Source organism: Melanaphis sacchari, unplaced genomic scaffold (assembly GCF_002803265.2).
Source record: "Melanaphis sacchari strain LSU unplaced genomic scaffold, SCAv2.0 Contig8_pilon_pilon, whole genome shotgun sequence".
NCBI lineage: Eukaryota > Metazoa > Arthropoda > Insecta > Hemiptera > Aphididae > Melanaphis > Melanaphis sacchari.
The window spans coordinates 5,073,805-5,094,531 of record NW_020271635.1 but is presented as its reverse complement, the minus strand read 5'-3'; the positions used below and the strand labels follow the sequence as shown (position 1 = coordinate 5,094,531).

Genomic DNA, 20,727 nt, shown 5'->3' with positions numbered 1-20,727 from the left:
ATAGTGTTAAGGTTTTCAAAATTATTTTAATATTCAAAAGTGCCACGTAAACAATGTACTTTTAATTATATTTTTAATTATTACCACGAGTATAATGTAATATTGTATTAATTTTTTTTAATACATTTGTTTAGAATACATCGATTAAATACTGACGTCAACTTCGGGATTTTAAAGGCTGATGAATCATGTTACCTCCGCACAATGGTGAAATAATGCATCTTAACGTTGGTGGTACTAGGTAAAGAATAACTGATAAAGTCAATATTCTGTAATGATTTAAATTCTTGCATGTACTATATTATAATATAATAATTATATATTGTATGTTGTAATAATAAATTCATCTTCTAACTTAGTAATAGATACTTTAAAAGCATAGTACAAATTGTTACATAATTGTTCAATTTTATTTTTATTTCAAAAACTTCATTAATTTAAGTTTATCTGTTTGGTATATTTAGACATAAATCTAAAACTAAAGATCTTTTTACCTTACTCTTTTACCCTCTTTTACTCAAGCCTTTGATAAAATATGGCACTGCGGCTTTTTTTATTCAAAATTAAACAACAAAATTCTAATCTACAAAACTGCTTAAACCCATTTAGACATACGGGATCCAACTATGGGGCTCAGTCAAACCCTCCAATCTAAACCATATACAAACATTTTAATTTAAATGTCTTCGTCAAATCACTAAAGCTCCTTACTATGTAACTAACCCCACACTCCATCAAGATCTTTCGATCCCTTTCATTCATAAAATTGCCATAACTTTGTATAAAAAATTTTATTTCTGCCTGAAAAACACCATTCAAACCCTCTTGTCAATGACCTATTAAATCCTACCATCCCAGGTGTTCTCGGTAAATTATTAAAGTGTGACTGGTGCTATGACCTACTAGATAAGTAAAATCAACTAGATACAACAACGAAATACCACCAATGGGTGACCATTCTAAACATCTTCAATGACCATATAATAAATTACATCACTTAAACTTATTATAAACTACTTTATAAATTGTATAATAAAAATATTTTATAGCAAAAAAAAAAATTAAACATGAAACATAATTCAAACATATCTGTCTTAGGTTCTCAACATCTCGACAGACATTAACATGGGTGCCAGATTCATTTTTTACTGCTCTATTAAGTGGCCGTATTTCTAGTCTGCGAGATGATACAGGAGCTATATTCATTGACCGTGATCCAAAAGTTTTTGCCATTATTTTGAATTATCTACGAACACATGACATAGATTTGTCCGGCACTGATATTAGAACATTACGCCATGAAGCTGAATTTTATGGTATTATGCCTCTAGTCAAACGCCTTATTCTGTGTGAAGATCTAGAGCAATCGTCATGTGGAGACATTTTGTTTTATAGCATGTTACCAGCTCCAAGTAAATACAAGTTCCAATGTTTTTAATAAAAATATTAAAAGATCATAAATTTGAATTAAAATCTTATTATACAGAGTGATTCTGTTATCAAACAATTATTATTTTAAAATTTATTAATTTTTTTGAAAAATCTTATTTAAATTATTTTCAATCCAAATAAAACAATGTTTAATATTTTTTACTGTTAGAATTTTGTATTTTTTTTACTTTTTTGTATAACTATATGTATAAATTTTTAATTTCATATTTTGAAGCAGAATATTTTTTAATATTTTTTGGAGTATTTTAATATGTCAAAATTGAAATTTGAACTAGTTTATGAATCATAATTATTTAAAGTATTCAAATTATCTAGTTTATTACAATAATATTCATTTTATTACATTAAGTTTGACAATTTAGCATTTTATTTATGAAATATTTCTTCTTATGATTAGCTTGATGTTTATAAAATGTTTTTCTGAATAATATTCTCAGACCCTCCTATGCAAGAATCCGAGATAATTAGTAATGCAGCTAAAGTAGATGATCAAACAAGGCCTGGTTCAATAGTTCGTGTTCCTGAGCCAGCACCCCCACCAAATTCACCATCTTCAATACCTCATACTCATGGATATCAAAGGTTGGTAAATGTTAAGTATTCTAACTTAGTACATTTCAGTATTTCATTAAGCAACAGTTTTAAAATTAAGGATTACAATATTAATGACAACAATTTTTTCTAGTCGTTGTCATTCTCGTAATTCATCTTTGGACATATCTCGAGTTACTGTAAATGGTCGTGGGTCAGTTATCAATGGACGTGGCAACGGTAACAGTGGACACTCTCGTGCAGCTTCACTCGGTAACCATGTACCCAATCACCATTCCAGAAACTCATCTGCTGATCTCAATAAATATATTAGAAATGATGCATTAAACTTGGTTTTTGGTTATAATCAAGGTTCAAACTGGGCTGACCCATTGCGCGTTCAAATCATCAAAGCTCACCATAATTGGATTGTAGTTGCTTATGCTCATTTTATTGTTTGCTACAGGTAAATAAAAACTTTTTTATTTATTAGATGTTTGTAGCAACAGATTTTATGCTATAGTAAACTTAAAATATGCTCCAAAAATCAATAAATATGATACGCACCAAAAGTTCTTATAATTATACTCTAAATATTTAATCAAAATAATAATAAAATATATTAATTAGTAACTAATTAGTTGCATTTATTTAGTCTTTAAAAATATATCTAATATAACTATTTATTTATCTGCACAATTTTTCCACTTTTATATTGGTATTATAGACTACTGCAGCTATGTATAGGTTATTAGCTTAAAAAACAATAAATTTATATAATAATGATATATAATATATAAGATTTACAAATTTCTATTTTTATTTATAAAATATTAAAATACATCTTATATTAGCATTTAACTAAACAAAACTAAATTTAAATTTAAAAATGTATTTTATGATAAAAAAATAATTACAAAGAAATTTGAGCTACTGTGACAAATATACAAAATAATAAATAATAAATTTTGGATGAATAAATTTAACTTAATTTTTTATAATCAACTCAGATGCATAACTGAATTAAGCAATACTTGAGCATTAGATTTAATATTTTTATCGGCCCTTAACAACATTAGGTATCCAGCATAGTTGCTCCTATTTAAAAAAAAAAATGATGTGACCAAGTTTTTTAGATATATCTATTTAATTTTATAGTTAATTTGGGCAACTAGTAATAACTTAGATTGCATAGTAATAACTAATAACATAAATTACCATTTTAAATTTATACTTCTATTTCAATCTCTAAAATTACAACTTAAACAAATAATAAGAGTATTTAAAAAAAATATATAATCAATATCTTCTTAGTAAAAATTTTGTTAGAATTCCTTAAAATTTTATCAAAGAATGAAATTCACAAATTCTCTATAAATGATTGAGAAAATAATTAGTTTAAAATTGCTTAGCATGTCTAACACAAAATATAATAAATTTATGTTCAAAAGAATCCATTTTACTCTATTATTTTTATTATTAAAGAGGATTGTCTCATTATAAAATTTAAAGGTAAGAATATTATCTAGGGTTCTATAATCTACATTGGCTTTTATAACTATTTTAATTTTGAAACAAAATTTTACAAAAAAAATTACAATTTCATGGATGTTCCTAATATTTATATACTGTATATAAATAATTTTAACTCAAAATTTGTTGATAAATATTTTCTTTGATTCAAGAATGTTGATAAAATACTGAAACGTGCAAAATAGATTAAAAATTATTTCATAAAATATATACTAGGAATAAAAATAAGTATGCTTCAAACATGTTTTGTAATCAATTCACAACATTATATAACATATTTTGTGTTAACTTAGCTCCCAGAAAAATTAACTAACATATAAAATCCAATAAATCCACTCCCTTAATGTAAGAATAAGATTATTTTTAATAACAGCTTAATACCATTTCTTGGATGCTTAAATTATTTTTGTTTTATTTTTTTTTTAGATTTTTCTTTTAGTAGCTTAAAAATAACATTATTATTTACTATAACAGGTTAAAAGATTCAAGTGGTTGGCAACAAGTTTTTACATCACCACATATAGACAATTGTATAGAACGAATAGCAATTAATGCTAAAATGAATAGTCAAAATGGTAATTCTGATGGATCCTCTGTTATGGTTGCTATATCATATGGAAATCAAGTTCGACTTTGGGGAGTATCAGAACAAGGATCTCGAACTAATATAGGTATTATTTATAAATTATATCATATTGTTTTAAAAATGGATTAAGTTAAATGTATAAATAAATATGTTTAGGTACATTCAATTTAAATGTTCGTGTCGAGCATTTATTTTTTATTGGTAGTCAACTTGTTGCTTTATCTCCTACTGGTAAAATAGGGGTTTGGCATGCAATGACTCAACATTGGCAAACCCAAGATGTAGTGCCAATCGCATCATTCGATACAGCCGGTTCATTTCTACTTCTTGGTTGTAATAATGGTTCAATATATTATATTGGTAAAAATTTTATACAAATTTTATGATTACAATAAAGATCATAAAATATAATTGATTTACAATTTATATATGATTTAAAATTAATATACTTTTTCAGATATGCAAAAATTTCCATTGCGAATGAAAGACAATGATTTGCTAGTTACTGAGCTCTATAGAGATGCATCTAATGATCCAATCACTGCTATTTCTGTTTATTTAACGCCTAAGACAAGTAAGTCTTTAAAATAATAATATGATTCTTAAAATAAAACCATAATTTTTCCATATTTCTTTCCGTGCACTATGTTTTATTACTTAGTAAAATTAATAAAATGCAATCTAAAAAATAAAAATAAATATGGAATATTGTTTTGATAATCTAAAATAAAAGTAATGTAATATACATTATATTCAGTAATTTATTATTCTTACAATTTAGGTAGATTGAATTTATTTTTTATTTTTTTTTTGTTATCAACTTTTTAGTCAACACTGAATTATTATAAAACTATTCAAATAGGTTTCAATATAAATAAGCAATAGTCAATGTCAAAACTATTGTATGTACTATGCCTCTATAAGTCCAAAACCAATATTAAAATTTTAAATTTTACTGCATATAGTCAAGTTTATAAATGTATATAAAAATTTTAAGTCTCCTCAAGAATTCATTTTTTATAATTAGTTGGTAAAATTAAAAATTTTATGAAGTTTTACCTATAAAGAAATTTGCAAACTTTTGTGATAAATTAATTTTTTGAAAATTTGATTTTTAATACTTTTTTTAAAGAAAGTCAAGATTAGATTTTTGATATTTTTTAATTGGGATATGAACAACTTATGAGAAACTCCATATTTCATTTTCAAGCTTATTTACTTAAAAACAAAAATTTTATCTTTCTTCAATTAAAAAAAATGTTTTAAATTTAAAATATTAAATAAATAACATCAAAAAACTAAATAATTTAATAATAATTTTGAAAATTATTGAATTTACAATAAATTTTTGTTAAAAATTTTAAGACTATAGTTATTTGTTTTTGAGTTGAAACAACAGACAAAAATTTGCATTAAGCTTCTTATTTTTCCTAGTTATTTCTAAAATTACTGCAAAGTTTTATTTTTGGTTTCTCTACCCAACGTCCAACAGAAAAAACAATTTTTAAAGCCAATACATAGCTCTTCTCAGAATTTAAAATGTACATCATAAGACGTTAAGTAACCTACATTATTTTTTAATAAACATTTCATAAATTAACATTATAATGTGTGTAATACCGAATACGTACTACGATACCCAAATATAAAATATATACTAATTAGAATTTATAAATTATAATTTAAGTTATGTAACCAGGCTAGTTATATGATATTTGTAACTAATTATTTAGATGGTATGATTTCTTCTTTGATGACTTCTGTTACTATTTCTTGAGATGGTGTGGTTATTGTTTTTGAGGTATAAATCTTTACATTTGTCATACTATCATCTATCATTTGTGTATCTGGTATAGACGGTACAGTAAAAACATTTTGTAATTTGTCTTTCATGTTGTGTGACATATTCATAAATTCATCAGTTGCTCCCTTGGCAAAATCTATAAATTAAAATATAAGTATTATTACTATTGAATTTTAAAATATTTAATATTCTATGATAAATATATGATGTTGCTAGTGTGCTGCCATAAGGCATTTCCTCATCCACATATCTTGGCTCCTTCCCTATGGCTTATAATATCATATTTACTCATTGTACTTTTTAGTAATTCTTATAGGTTGTAAATTGTCTTATCTTAAATAAAAAAAATAATATATAATATATATATATATATATATATATATATAGTAATATTTAAATGTATTACGTAAGGGGATCGGAAATCTAGTAATTTACAACAGCTGCTCTACCAGGTCCATTAATTTAAAGACAAAATTATAAAATAATTTTATAAAAATATTTGAGTTTTATTAGATTATATACTCATTTAGTTATTGTGAGAAATAATTTTGTGACATTTAAATTTAAGACTAAATTATTTTAAATTAGTATCTTGAAAAAACAAAATATATTATTCTATTAAATTTCCATAGAATGTGCATATTAGTGTTAAATATGCTAGCAATGCTATAAACATTTGTGCAAATGATTATTTACTACATTAAATTTCCCAATGGCATAATTGCGGGTACAAACTTTCAATCCATAAAAATGATTTTGAAAATGTTGGTACAGTGATAGTCCATACATTATTATCTTGTAATTGGTCATCTGCTGATTGTGCAATCTATTTGAACAATCCAATATGTTAAAATTGTATTATTATACTTTGCCATTAGTAAATATAGTTTTGCATGAAAAATATATAAATAAATAATAATTTTAAAAGTATGTAATTTATATTCTAGGTAATATAATATTTGTACTATATTGAAATTTATTGTTATCATACTTGAAAAATTGTGCTAGCTACCAACAGAAATACTAATATGTATTTCATTTCATTCAGTTATTACTTAAAAAATTTTTTCAGTATCAAATGAATCAGAAAGTTTATGTAATACTAAACAATTAATTTACCATTTTACTTCTATATTTCTTTCAAGTGTTCTAATATTGAAAAATTCAAATAAATACTTAACACTTGTGTATACATTCTATCAATTTTACTTAATTTGTCAATCATCTGTCAATGCATTTTTTGACACTTTAACGTCATAAAATCGTAATTTTAATGGTTTAAATGATTTTTAAAGTGTATATTTTTTTCTAACTGACAAATAATAATAAGGTATTTACATTGATGAAATATTTAAATTTTAAATAATTTTTGAAATATGAAATAAAACTTACAATAATATATTGAAATATACCCAACTAATTTTGTAAAAGACTTGAATAATGTAAATTTAATTGAATAAATATAAATTAACAGAATCTAAAATATATATTTTATTTTATTCAAAATTAAACAATTAACTACTATTGTCTATTGCTACAGAATTACAAACTGAAGGTCTCCAATTCACAGCTTGTGAGCCAATTCCATTATATTAAGTTTTCTAAACTGGCCTGTCAAGTTGACAAATAATTTTTTCTTAACTCCAAAATTATAATTTTTCTTTTTTTTCATCTCGTTACCTCTCTACTTTTTCTAAAAAAACTTTGGCCTCCAATATAAAAATGAAGTCAGATACAACCCACAGCAAAAAGAAAAAGGTTGGATACCTTGGTATAGATTATAATGAATTACTGTTGTATGATGTATAGAATTTAGTTATGGGTTCTAACAAATATTTATGTGAGCTTTGAATGAAACGTGTATAAGAGACAAATTAATAAAACAAAGTATATTTTATTTAAGAAAAATATAAAATTTTATATTCAAAAAATGACATTACTTAAATTATTTTTACTATTTACATTACTTCCATCAAAAATATTAAACAAAAAAATATTTTGAAAATGTTATTGTACAATTATTATGAATTACGGATAACAGCAAATGAAACAATGATTTATAAATCAAGTATCTTAGTGTTTATGAAACCACAACTACTGATAATATTATAAAACTGTTTATCATTAACTCTAATCGATTAATAAATCAATTAATTTTATCTATTTCAGTATGTGACCAAAATGTTCTTTGATTAATAAGAATCCTTAATTATACCCATAGATGACATTGTGATTTGTAATTTTGTAGGTATAATTTAAGGATATATAATTATTTTGCTCATCCTATAATTAAACATAATATCTATATGTATCTAGCATATTATGGTTTATTATGTATTCAATTTTAATACATTCATAATATATTATGAGAATCGTTATTAATAAATTAATACATTTAATTTTAGTCGTTTTTAACGTTTTTACAACACTTACATTTTTAATACTTAATCTATATTTATTTTATTAAATATTATAAACCTATTTAGTTACATTTAGTTAAATATCAAGTAATTATATAAGTCTACAATTTAAAGTGAATGTAATTTTTTTTAGGTGTTAGTGGAAATTGGATTGAAATAGCATACGGTACAAGTTCAGGTACAGTGCGTGTGATTGTTCAACATCCAGAGACTGTAGGACACGGTCCTCAACTGTTTCAAACATTTACTGTTCACCAAAGTTCTGTTACCAAAGTATGTATTTTAAACATTAATTTTAGATAATATGTTTGTTGTTGTTTTTTAATTGTTATTTTTATATAGGTTACACTATCAGAGAAATTTCTTGTCTCCGTTTGTAGTGAATACAATCATGTGAGGACTTGGAGTGTAACTAGATTTAGGGGTATGATTTCTACACAACCAGGTTCTACACCAGTTGCTTCATTTAAGATACTGTCACTTGAAGAAGTCGAACCCTGCATTAGCTATTGCGCTGGAAACGATTGTGGTTAATAATTTTTTATATGTTAGATTATTTATTCCATTAATTTGTTCAAGTTAAAAATTAAAATGAATGAATATATTATGTTATTTTTGTTGTTCTAAAAATAGGACCATATGGTGAGCAAGATGATGAACAAGTATTTGTTCAAAAGGTTATGCCCGAAACTTCTGAATTATTTGTTCGTCTTGCGTCTAATGGTAAAAGGTAAGATTCTTATAATTAAATACTTAATGCGTTTTATTATTATAGAAGTATAGAAAAATTCTAAAGATATAGGTCCTGCTTGATTTGACGATTTACTTAGTAAAATACAATGTTATTATAACCATGGGCGATTTTAAGTCTTTTTTTTTTAGGAGGAGGGGATTGAATTATAAATTATCAAATGTAAACTAGTTAAAAATTCAATATTTTTTCAACTTTATATAAATGTAAATATTTGATTATGACATTAACAACTCATTACTAGTAAATAAGAACTGCAAATATCTTTGTTTTATTCCAAACATATTATGATGTTTTTAACAAAACTATACTTATACAAGTTCACCCTTTCAAATTAAATGTCCAACACATCTTAACTATTTAAACGATCATTACCTATGGACTGTAGTCGAACAAATCTATATAAAAACATCTTCTCAACCCACTAAATGATGTTTTCATTGTGCATGTTATTAGATATAGTGATAAAAAACATTAAATATTTAAAAAATCTCAGGATAATATTTATATTGAGTCATTAAATAAACAAACAACATTTTATCAATCCATTGCTGATACAAAATATTAGATTCCTCTTTAATATTTTTAATTTAATAGTATTCACTAATAAAAAAATTTTTTAAAGACTTATAAGGTGATTTTTATTATTAATTTTTACTTACTAAAAATACTGTTCTATTTGAAGGTGAAAATGAAAATTATTGTAAAAGAAAGTTTGAAATAATTTTTAACAGAATTGGTTCCATAGTTTAATTAGTTTTTTGTTTGGATGTAATTTTTTCTGCTACAAATTAGAAGTTATAAAAAATGTCATTGATAATTAAATAACTATATTTTTATTTGCAATTAGGTTATATTGTGGTTATATTTATTTAGTTATAAGTTCACATGATAGGGTGAGATGGTAATACATTGTCTAGCACATAAATATAATATATTTTTATATTTTTGTAAGTATAGTGTACTAATCAACTCATCAAAAAAAGTAGCTTGCAATAGCTAATACTGTACTTATTTGCAAATACAAATGGCTTAATTATTAAATTATTATTAATTACATAATAAACTATTAAATTAGAGGTAATACACAATAATTGTAAATTTATATAATGGTTGTTCTGGATCCATTGTCTTTTACTTTATAATTTTCTATTAAATAATATTTTGTTGTTTTTATTTGCAATTTTTTAAATATTATTATTTTTAATGATTTGTAATTATCAAAATATTTACTTTTGGTCTCAAGATTGACATAATATAGATTTTAGTTTTTAATTGAAATATATAAAATCAATAATAACAAATTATGATGTTCTAAACATTTATCAAGCCATATAACATAATATTTATGTATGAAATATTGAATAATAACATTTATAATATATAATTTATCTTATTTATTTTATCCATTTTTTATTTTAATGAATATAAAAATTACCATTATATTTTATCATAATATACAAAATACAAATAATGACCATTGACTAATATATTACATTATTTTAACTATGATGTGATTTTTTGAAATTATCTAATACGAGAGATGTTTTATATTTTAAAATACATTGTTGAGTTTTTTCAATATCATAGATATCTTTAATAAAAAGACCACTTTTAAGTTCTATTATTTGTATACATCTAATTTTCAACATGCTGATAAATTAAAAACATTATAAAGTTTTCTATTTTAAATAGTAAATAATAATAATTAATAGACAATCACTAACGTTAAAAATAACAAAAAATTCATTGTAGAATCATAAAAACTGAGAGTTAATTCAGTTTCTGTATTATTTATTCAAAGTTTATACAATTGGCAATATCGTTATATAACTGGGATGGCCAACTTGTGGCTTGTGAGCCATATGTGGCTCTTGTCATTTGTCAGATGTGGCTCGTGTCATAATTATAAAATCAAAATTTTCTTATTATTATTATAATTTATTTTAATTTTAATTTTTGAAGTATACATTTATAAAAAAATATTAAATTGTGTGAAATATATCTATAAACATTTAGGCTCTTGGTAAATATTGTATTTATCTATGTAGTCCACGAACCTATTCATATTAACCTCCCCTGTTATATAATAATATTGACTTGAAGCATCAGCATCACCGTGATATATATTTGCTAAAACCCTTTATGTATATTATAAAAACAATAGTAAAAGTATTAAATTATTTACAAATATACTTTTTTATGGTTAAGCTCATCACTTATTGTGGCTCTGTGTATTGCCAATTGTCTGTGTATCTGGTTTTTAATATTTGTTTGTTTAATTTTCAGAGTGTGTATAATTCGAGCAGTAGATTGTACGATAATTACTTGCTTTTGCGTGCATGAATGTGAAGGCTCTAGTCGTATGGGATCGAGACCTCGAAGATTTATACTGACTGGACACTGTAATGGAGCTATTCAAATGTGGGACTTAACCACAGCTTTAGATTTAGCCAACAAATGTCTGCGTGAGTACAAAAATTCATATTTATTTTGGGCTTGTAAGTTCATGTATTTACTTATCAATTATCATCTTTCTATGGTGTATTAATGCTAGGTAATATAGAAATTTGACAAAATTCAATTAATACAATTTTATTTTATATAACCATGCCATTTTTACATTTAAATAGTATTTAAGATTTTTAAATTTTTTAAATATTTATACAGTACTTATTAAAATATAATTATGTTTTGATGGAAATAGGTACCAATATTTTTGATATCTATCAAAAACAAAATTTATTCAAAAACTTTAAAATTAATATTTACAATCAATAAATATATAATCTATATATAGACAATTAAACAATTCAAAATTGGATGTTAACATAAAATATGCATTTATCAATACTAATTTATAAATTTAAAAATAATAAAAACATTTTTTTTTCTATATATTTTACTAGTTTTTATAATATAATTAAAGATTTTTTTTTTATTATGTATTTAAGTATATATCTAAACATTTTTATGATCATAGTCACCTACAAATTTAAATATTTTTTAATACTCTTAAAATACCCAAAATATGAGCCTTGTATATAATATATTATAGCTGATTATACCACATAATCAGCATTTATAATTAACTTAATAGAGAGAGATAGTTTCTTCATATACATTTTTTCTACTATGTAATACTTCCTCCTTTAGTAAAAATATTTTAATTTGCCTAAGACCTCATTAGCTTACCATTTCTGTAATATTATTTTAATTTTACCAATAATAACTAACTTTATTTTTTCTCACGTCAGAACCTATCCAAAATGGTGGTCCGACAGCTGAAGAACTTTTACGATTACTTGACCAGTGTGATCTGAGTAACAGCCACTGTTCAACACCTAGTATATCTCCATACCCAGGAATGTTGATCTCAAAAGGAAACACAGCTAGATTAAAGGCATCTAATGTAGCCTTTCTTAATCAGTCTCAACAAACAGATGCATCCACTTCAACATCATCCTTGTAAAATTATCTTAGGTATACAGATTGAAGTAAATTATATTACATTTTTCAAGGTCAAATGCAGATAACTTTTTTATAAATATTTATTTAAAAGAATTTTGAAAATCATGATAGATATTAAATAATTTTTTGTGTTTTAATTAATTTCACTACATTTAACTATTTGTTTCAAGTAAAAACGTTATATTTTATGTTTTAAATGCTTATATGGATAGGATATTATATTGTATAGGTTCAAACTCAATTACATTTTGGTTGTAATTTCTATTTGAAACAGCGACTATCAATTGATGATCGTTATCCTAGAAATGCATAACAAAATATGTTAACAATAGATGCAATATAAAGTATTTATTTATTTATAAATAATATGGGACCAATTACCTTTTCAGTAGGTAATAAATGATAATTTATGCGATTCAAATTCTAAATTTACTTTGTATATTTAATTAATGAAAACTAGTAGTTTTCTCTATACGGATGAAAATGTTTTAATCAATTTACACTTATAAATTATCGTTTAGTTTAATTACATTATTATAAAATTGTATTCACATTATGTTTATTTTGGCCTATTATTGTGGCATTGTAGCATTTATAAACTCAAAATAATGCTTAATAATAACAATATATTTGATTAAGTTTGTTAGAACTTTAATTTGTAACATAATTGTCATAATTAATTTTGCTAAATGGTATGAGCAGCAAAATAAATAAATTGATTGTACAAATATCCCAATAATTTGTGTTTGTCAGAAAATCATTAACAAATTACAAAAAAATTAAAATGTATTTTGACATAAAAAAATAAATATTATATCTGTATTATTGTGTCTTAGGTCATAATGTGGATAATGAAAAAATTGTATTTGGATTAAACGGGCTACTATAACAAGCGATTTTTAATCATTTTTTTCAAATTTATTGTTATTAATTACTCTTAATGTGATATTATTAACAGATTTTGTGATACTTTCAATTACATATAAATGAATTATGTAATATATTAAATGAGTTTCACTAAACCACCAATTAGGTATTATGAATATTATTATATTAATATTTAAAATTAAAATGTACATATTATATTAGATTACAATGATACTTGATTAGTTGAGTTCCATATTAAAATTTATAATTTATTTCATTAATTAACAGTACCTATTTAAGTTTCATTATTTTTTTTATTATTTACTATAAAATATTTTATATTTATAAAAATGATTGATGATAATTAATATTAACTATATAAGTATAATAATACTATAGAGCTCATAAGTAAGCATTAAAATCATACTTTTAGAGATAAATTCTATTTTTACTTTTTGAACTATTGCCTGTTTTAAGAATTGCAATTGTATAAGCTATATGATCATAAAATTCTCATATTTATTGTCTAATTTACACATTAACGTATTTATCTGCAATGTTTGCGCATTGCACTTATGAAAACTATTAATTAATAATATTTTTTTTCAAGTGGTTGAGTAGTATTTGTTTGTAAAATTGATTCAATTGTTTGCAATATTAATGTATTTAACAAATTCACATAGACAAGAAATGATTTTTATTTCTTGTCACTGCAATATTTATAGAGTCAACAAACACTAATGATTACTATTATTTAAATAACACCTAGTAGTGTTTAGTTTTTATATTAATTGTTATACTACACTTATCAATATATTTTACATATTCGTGTGGCTTCACAAGTTGTTATTAAAATGATTTTATTATATTCTTATTGAACATTTGTGAAAATATAATAATAAATATTTTTATATTATTTTTATCTATCAATTTATCATATTGTGTTACATTGTATATTATTTTATAAAATCTATATCATTTATTATAATTATTAATAAAAATATTGACGATCAAATCTCTGTATTTTTAATATATATATATATGTGTGTGTGTATTTAGCTTATTTTTTTTCTTTTGAGTGTCGTAATTTTTGTATAAATGTTAATTTTATCGTACAAAATTAAATAATACTAAGAAAAGAATTAAAATAATTTACAATTATACTTTACAGATTTTTGTACTTGAGAATTTTGAAAAATTAATACTTAAAAGTACAATCTGTATGAAAATTCTACTACTGCTGCATTACAAAATTAAAAAAAAATTATTTTCTAAAAACAACATCAACTAATGGCTGTATAACTTATAAACTATGAATCTCCGGTTTTACATGGAATCGAATAATAGAACTCGTGATAATGCTATTTCATCCATATCTATATGTGTTTAACTTGGTTTTGGACAGTTATCATTTTTTCAGTTGCTTATGTTCTACAGTTAAATATCTTGGTTAATTTTAATTCTATTCATTTATGAAATTCTAACAATTTTATGTTAGATTTTCTTTTAAAAAATAAAATATTTATGAATGGTTTGAAAACAATTGTATTAAACAAATAGTTACAATTTTAAAACTATTAAATAAAATTATTATAGGTAGTAAACTAGTTTTATAAACTATTTTTATTATTATTAAACTGATTAAAATTTAAGTATTATGATTTTGATTTTAATCTCTGCTTATATAGAAAGTAAATTAAAATATTGGCAGTATGGAAAAACTGATCCAGATTGCAGAACAAAACATATTTAGGTAACGAGTAAGATTTTTAATTATTGTTAATGTGGGATTGTATAGATAACTATGAACATTTTATATCCGTAAGTAGCATTTTTAACTCAATAAATCACATACTATAAAAATTATTATCTTCTGCATTGTACTTAAATCAAGTAACCTTGGCTTGATAATATGAACTTATTATATTTAATAGTACCATGATGAATAAACAATTAACACATATAAATGTTAATAATGCATTTTATTGTTATTATTATTTCATAATAAAATGTTCATACAAAGATAATATCAATTTAAGATTGTATTAGATATATTAATAATATTACTAATGTTAAATTAATATTTGTGGTCTTTTCATTTTAAACTTACATAAATATGTAGAATAAATTGAATAGCATTTTTTATAGTTAGAATGTAGTTATTAAAATTTGCATTAATAAAATCTACTTTTATTGTTTCTAAGTATAATGTTAAGCATTTTGTACAGCGTTATTTAACTGGTTCATGCCACTTTTTATCAAATTTCCAGCTGCAGACTCCATTTGATCAAAAGAATCTTTCAAATCAGATGCTTCGTTCTCTAATGAATCAGGTGCTATATCTGGCATATCTGGCATATCTGGCATATCTGGCATATCTGGCATATCTGGCATATCTGGCATATCTGGCACTACTCATTGAAAAATAGATAAGTTAGAAATTAATATTTAATCATTTATTACATAATCCTTGTAATTATCTTTCTTACTAAATATAATAATTTCTACTTTTATTTACTTATAGTTGTATATTAACTTTTAGACATTGAAATAATCAAATTAAAAGAATTTTTAACCATTAAATTGAATCACATTAAAAAAAAAAAAAATGATTGTACCAAATAACCTAACCTTAAGACAGCAAACCTTGTTAAATGTTACAGGGACTATAATGGAAATGATCAGGCCAAAACTAAATAGAACTACATTCAAATTAGTAGAAAAAAAAAAATTGGAAATAGTTGAAGTCCTCAGAGGTAGTAGGTTAAATTGGCTTGCTGGTTATATATGGAGGTCAGAGAGGCCCATTGCCTTGGGCTAAAAATGGAAACTGAACATAAAACAGCCAAGACAGCGGCCCAAATAACGATATTTAGATATAATTACCTAAAGAATTATCAGTTATCACTGTTAGGAGAAGAAAATGGAGAATAAATTAGTGAATGAAATTGAGAGTTGCAGGTGTGAGATGATAGGTAATTGCGCAATGGATTACAGAAAACTGTAGAAAGTCAAGAAGTTGGTGCCTGTCACTTGCCTAATGTGAATTTTAATGTACTAATTTATATTGTATGTATAGGGAACATTCAGACTTGTATGAAAATGCATTTAAGTATTTAACTATTGAGCCAAGTACCTTTAGAAAAGTTGTATTGCCATTTTTATAGTTATGGACCTGATCACTGTTAGAAAACTATTAAATACAATTTTAAAAATTGTGACAATCAAATATAGATACTTTGCATAATATGAATAAATGAGTTGAACTTTTATAGCTATATTTTAAAAGTTGAGTATAAATATATTTTGTAATTGTGCACTCTAGTCTCAAAATATAAAATAGTACTTTATAAGTGAAATATTCTTAGGGATATAAATTATGTACTCACTATCATTTGGTGTTAATGCATTCATTATCGAATGGTAAGTGTCTGCAGTATAGTCTATTGCTTGATTCACTTCGTATTTTAAATCTTCATATAATGTATCTGGAGCACAATATCCTCGTCCAATCTAATTTAACAATAAAATATTTTATATGATTGTATTGATGATTTGTATATTTATAACAAAAAAAAAAATTTATCTTACATGGCAAGAAATACTGATCAACAACACAAACGCCAAAGCAAACTTCATGATGATTATTGGAATTATCACTCTGTCACTTGTAAATCTCAAATGAATCTGAGAGTATGTATGACATTTTGCTGTAGCTGTATATATAGTGATATGAGTATCTGTTTAAGGTATTTTTAATATTCAAAGACATGATTACATTCAGCATTTATGTACATAATTTCTGAATACAAACTATAATAATTTAAATATGCTTAAGTATATATACTTTTTAAATCAACAATCAATGTCGTGTAAGATTTGTACTAAAGATATTTACCTGACATTACTATGCAATGATCTAGATATAAACAGCTCTTTATCTCAGTATTTCTCAACCGGTGTTCTGCGGCACACTTGTGTGTTGCGAAATGGCTGTAGGTATGCTGCTACCATAGTGGTACATACAACATGCCTATAGTGTTATTAAGTATTAATTTTTAATTACATAATATATTAATAATAAAAAAATAAAAATAAAAATGCCTTTTTTTACTTCATATTATTTTATTACTATAGTGTTCCATTACACCGTATAGTTATAAGAAATGCACTGTGATCATATAAAGGTTGAGAACCACTGTTCTATCTTTTTGTGTGTGAGAAATTCATATTCTTACAAATTGTATTTTGTGTACATTTGTATAAAACATAAGTAGATACACCATTTAACATCTAATAATGGTTATTAAAGTTTTTAAGAATATTTAAACAGATATATCAACAAAAATAAATATTTTGCATTACTACCTATTTATTAATAAATTTAATTATTAGGTATAGCATTAAAATTTCTGTTTTTGACAAATTATTCTAAAAAATTAATACAAATATTACTTATTATGTTATATAAAAACATATAATACCCTGTTAACGTGAAAAATAGTGTCTAAAACAATAATAAAATTGGGTAAATTGATTTTACATATTTTTAACTTTTTTCCTTGTCAACATCAACAAAATTATAAAATAATATTTTGATCATTATTTTTATAACTTACTTCAGATATCATTCTAGAGAATTTTATTTTTATTAAATTGATTAATTATATATTTGTACTCATTTTGGCAAAATTAAAGTAATACTATATTTATGATAATATAAAATAATTATTATTTATTATTACTATTAAAAAGGCAGAATTAACAATTGACTTAATTTCTCTTCTTTAAAAAAATAAAAATTATTAACATCACTATATATGCATTTAATTAATAATTAAATTAAATTTTTTGTAAATTAAGTTTCATTCTTTGGATCCTTTAGTTTTAAAATTATGCAATAAAACAAAACAATAAAGATTAACAATCAAATTATAAACTATTTAATGTAATTAATGATCATATCTTAGGCATTATGTTATATGATATTTAAATTTATTCAGAAATTTTCTTAGTCTTGATAGGTACTTAATTTTTTAAAAAAATTATAAAAATGTAACTTTGTAAGATTATAACAAAAAGATTTTGTTCAATATAATATATAAAATTAAATTCCAATTCCCGTTAAACTATAATTATTAACAAATTAAATTCACATACCATTACAACCAAGGGTGCTCATATGGGGGAGTGGAGAAAGGGAAGAACCAGTCCCCCTCCTGGAAAATGTTGAAAAATTGTTTACACAAGATCTACAATGAGTGAGGTTAGATTTAATGGATTATGCATGATAAGCATCAAGCCTGGGCACAGTTTAAGATAATTTTTAACTGAGTTAAGTTAAATTGATAAAATACATTTTGAAAAGTTAATAGTTAATCTAATTTTTTTTTTTTTAACTCAATTAAGTTATAAGTTATATGGAAATTTTCAATTAACTTATTAACTTAAGTTAAGTTATTATTATTATTATTATTTTTTTAATATATAAAATAGCCAGTAAAATAGTTTGAAATTATAAAATTCATAAACATTATTAAGCCCAAAAAATAGATTTACTATACATAAAATAACTAAATTTGGAAAATTAAAATACAGGTGAAAAGAATTAAGTAGTAGGTACTAAAAGATAAATAAAATAAAATATAATTGTTTAATTTATGAAAACAAATTTTATACAGTTTTAAACAAGTAAATGATATCAAAATGGAATTTTTTTTTTTTTAATGTACTTAATTTAGATATGATTAAAAGTAACTTGTTATTTATTAAGTTAATACCAATAAAAATCAGTTAAGTTAAAAATTAAGTTATTGAAAATTAATTTAAAAAAAGTTAAGTTAAAAATTTAAAATTAACTTAACTTTAACTTTTTAACTTGTTTATGTCCAGGCTTTATAAGCGTACATAGGGAAAAAATTGATGATAAAACAAATGAATACGTAGAACAAGTAATAAATATATTTGGTGTTAAAAAAAAGAAATTTACAATTTTTATTTGTAAATCAATATTTTATTAAATTTATGTTATTAATTAAAATGAAAATTCAATAAATAACTTTTATGGTCAATTGGTTAAATAATTATTATTTCATAATCTTCTAGTTTAATATATAAAAAAATAACAGTATAATTTTAAATTGTAAACCCTTTCCTATCACATGGACATAATTAAAATGTTGTCCCCCCCTTGAGAATTTTTCTATGGGCGCCCTTGATTATAACTAATCATCACCTAACTTGCAAGTTTTTCAAGGATTTTCTTTTTTTTTTCAGTATTAATACCAAAAGGAATTGTTTTGGCTAAAAACAAGGATGTTTGTTTTATTAATAACTTATTTAAAAATTAAATTATAAATAATTACCTATATGTGATATTTTAAAAGTTATAATTTATTACAAAGATTGAAATCGCTCTTTAGAATTTTATAGAAACTGAATTATGTTACATGACTACAGGTTAACTTACAAATTTTTGCACTAGACTTCTATTCACTTCCTAAAAATGTATTCAATTCCCATCGATTTCAATTTCATTTTATTTTTTTCAATTTTTCATAGCTCGTAAAAAATTTTGAATTGTAAGTTTAACCTAACTTGATGTAAGCTACCTATAATGTAATGCACTACCTAACAAATATACGCCTAGGTTCAAAAGAATATAGCCTTGTCGTTTTTGTTGTTAACCATACATTTTAATTTAATAAAAATTATTTTCAAGATTATGGTTTAATTATGCGTTTCATTTGATGAAATAATTAACTGTAGCTTAAAAATAAAATAAAAAAAATACCTAAAAAGTTAAATAGTTTTGATACATCAAAAATTGTATCTATGGTAAGTTCAGATTTATTATTTTATAAAAATTGTCCATAAAAAAAACGACACTCTTTCCTTTATAGGGTTTTTTTTTATAAAACTGGGTATAATTTCATAAGGTGCTGGCTAGTCACTTCATCATAGAACACATGTATACGTATATAATACCAAAAAACTATAATGGAAAAAAAAATTTGTTAATCTTTTTTTATAATAAAATCAGTGTAATTATATACTACGCTTTCTGCCGCCATTTAACATTTCTGGCTATGGCTCTACAATGATTTATCATTAAATTCTATATTAACAAATTAGTTACCTACAATAATTTATAATTATCTGCTCAATGATGAGTTATCTATAAACTTTAAACTTTCTATACAGTATATACTAAACAGCGACTAGCGCATCCTCGATTTTAAGTTCTAAACACGGTCATGAAGGTACCTACCTATATTGATTTTACAATAATGTGTGTGTGTGTGTGTGTGTG

At 23.3% G+C, this 20,727-nt stretch overlaps 3 protein-coding genes across 5 annotated transcripts; 1 reads left to right on the top strand and 2 right to left on the bottom strand.

Annotated features, from left to right (window-relative positions):
* Positions 1 to 181: 181 nt before the first annotated feature.
* On the top strand, positions 182 to 13,029 carry LOC112602506 (BTB/POZ domain-containing protein KCTD3). Its single transcript, XM_025350596.1, is given in 13 exon segments — positions 182 to 201; positions 203 to 241; positions 1,099 to 1,412; positions 1,890 to 2,034; positions 2,138 to 2,449; positions 3,991 to 4,187; positions 4,259 to 4,462; positions 4,560 to 4,676; positions 8,460 to 8,599; positions 8,669 to 8,855; positions 8,960 to 9,056; positions 11,367 to 11,545; positions 12,335 to 13,029. Coding segments are annotated over 13 exon segments (2,166 nt in total). The 3' UTR covers positions 12,550 to 13,029.
* LOC112602507 lies at positions 5,664 to 7,011 on the bottom strand. The gene is made up of 3 exons (XM_025350597.1): positions 6,898 to 7,011; positions 6,642 to 6,732; positions 5,664 to 6,042 (listed from the first exon to the last, which is right to left on the bottom strand). Exons 1-3 carry the CDS (start codon positions 6,943 to 6,945, stop codon positions 5,828 to 5,830), a joined length of 354 nt encoding a protein of 117 aa, XP_025206382.1. The 5' UTR covers positions 6,946 to 7,011; the 3' UTR covers positions 5,664 to 5,827.
* Positions 13,030 to 15,526: 2,497 nt separating the features above from the next.
* LOC112602667 lies at positions 15,527 to 17,335 on the bottom strand. Of its 3 annotated transcripts, none has more exons than XM_025350865.1 (4): positions 17,314 to 17,335; positions 17,007 to 17,155; positions 16,805 to 16,928; positions 15,527 to 15,826 (listed from the first exon to the last, which is right to left on the bottom strand). In XM_025350865.1, the coding sequence occupies exons 1-4, from the start codon at positions 17,318 to 17,320 to the stop codon at positions 15,627 to 15,629; spliced, it is 480 nt and encodes a 159-aa protein (XP_025206650.1). In that variant the 5' UTR covers positions 17,321 to 17,335; the 3' UTR covers positions 15,527 to 15,626. The 3 variants fall into 3 exon arrangements, with proteins under 3 accessions (XP_025206650.1, XP_025206651.1, XP_025206652.1); XM_025350866.1 differs by having other exon boundaries at positions 15,527 to 15,820; positions 16,808 to 16,928; XM_025350867.1 differs by having other exon boundaries at positions 17,007 to 17,131.
* Positions 17,336 to 20,727: the final 3,392 nt, after the last annotated feature.

What these genes read in the sequence shown, in the direction of transcription:
- LOC112602507 (XM_025350597.1), bottom strand. Translation starts at nt 6,945, where the DNA reads ATGAAATACATATTAGTATTTCTGTTGGTAGCTAGCACAATTTTTCAA. An exon ending in TAGCTAGCACAATTTTTCAA is followed by an intron (nt 6,733 to 6,897) that starts GTATGATAACAA and finishes TTGTTCAAATAG; the next exon opens with ATTGCACAATCAGCAGATGA. An exon ending in ATCATTTTTATGGATTGAAA is followed by an intron (nt 6,043 to 6,641) that starts GTTTGTACCCGC and finishes TTTAATTTATAG; the next exon opens with ATTTTGCCAAGGGAGCAACT.
- LOC112602667 (XM_025350865.1), bottom strand. An exon ending in TGATCAGTATTTCTTGCCAT is followed by an intron (nt 16,929 to 17,006) that starts GTAAGATAAATT and finishes TTGTTAAATTAG; the next exon opens with ATTGGACGAGGATATTGTGC. An exon ending in TGCATTAACACCAAATGATA is followed by an intron (nt 15,827 to 16,804) that starts GTGAGTACATAA and finishes TTCAATGAGTAG; the next exon opens with TGCCAGATATGCCAGATATG.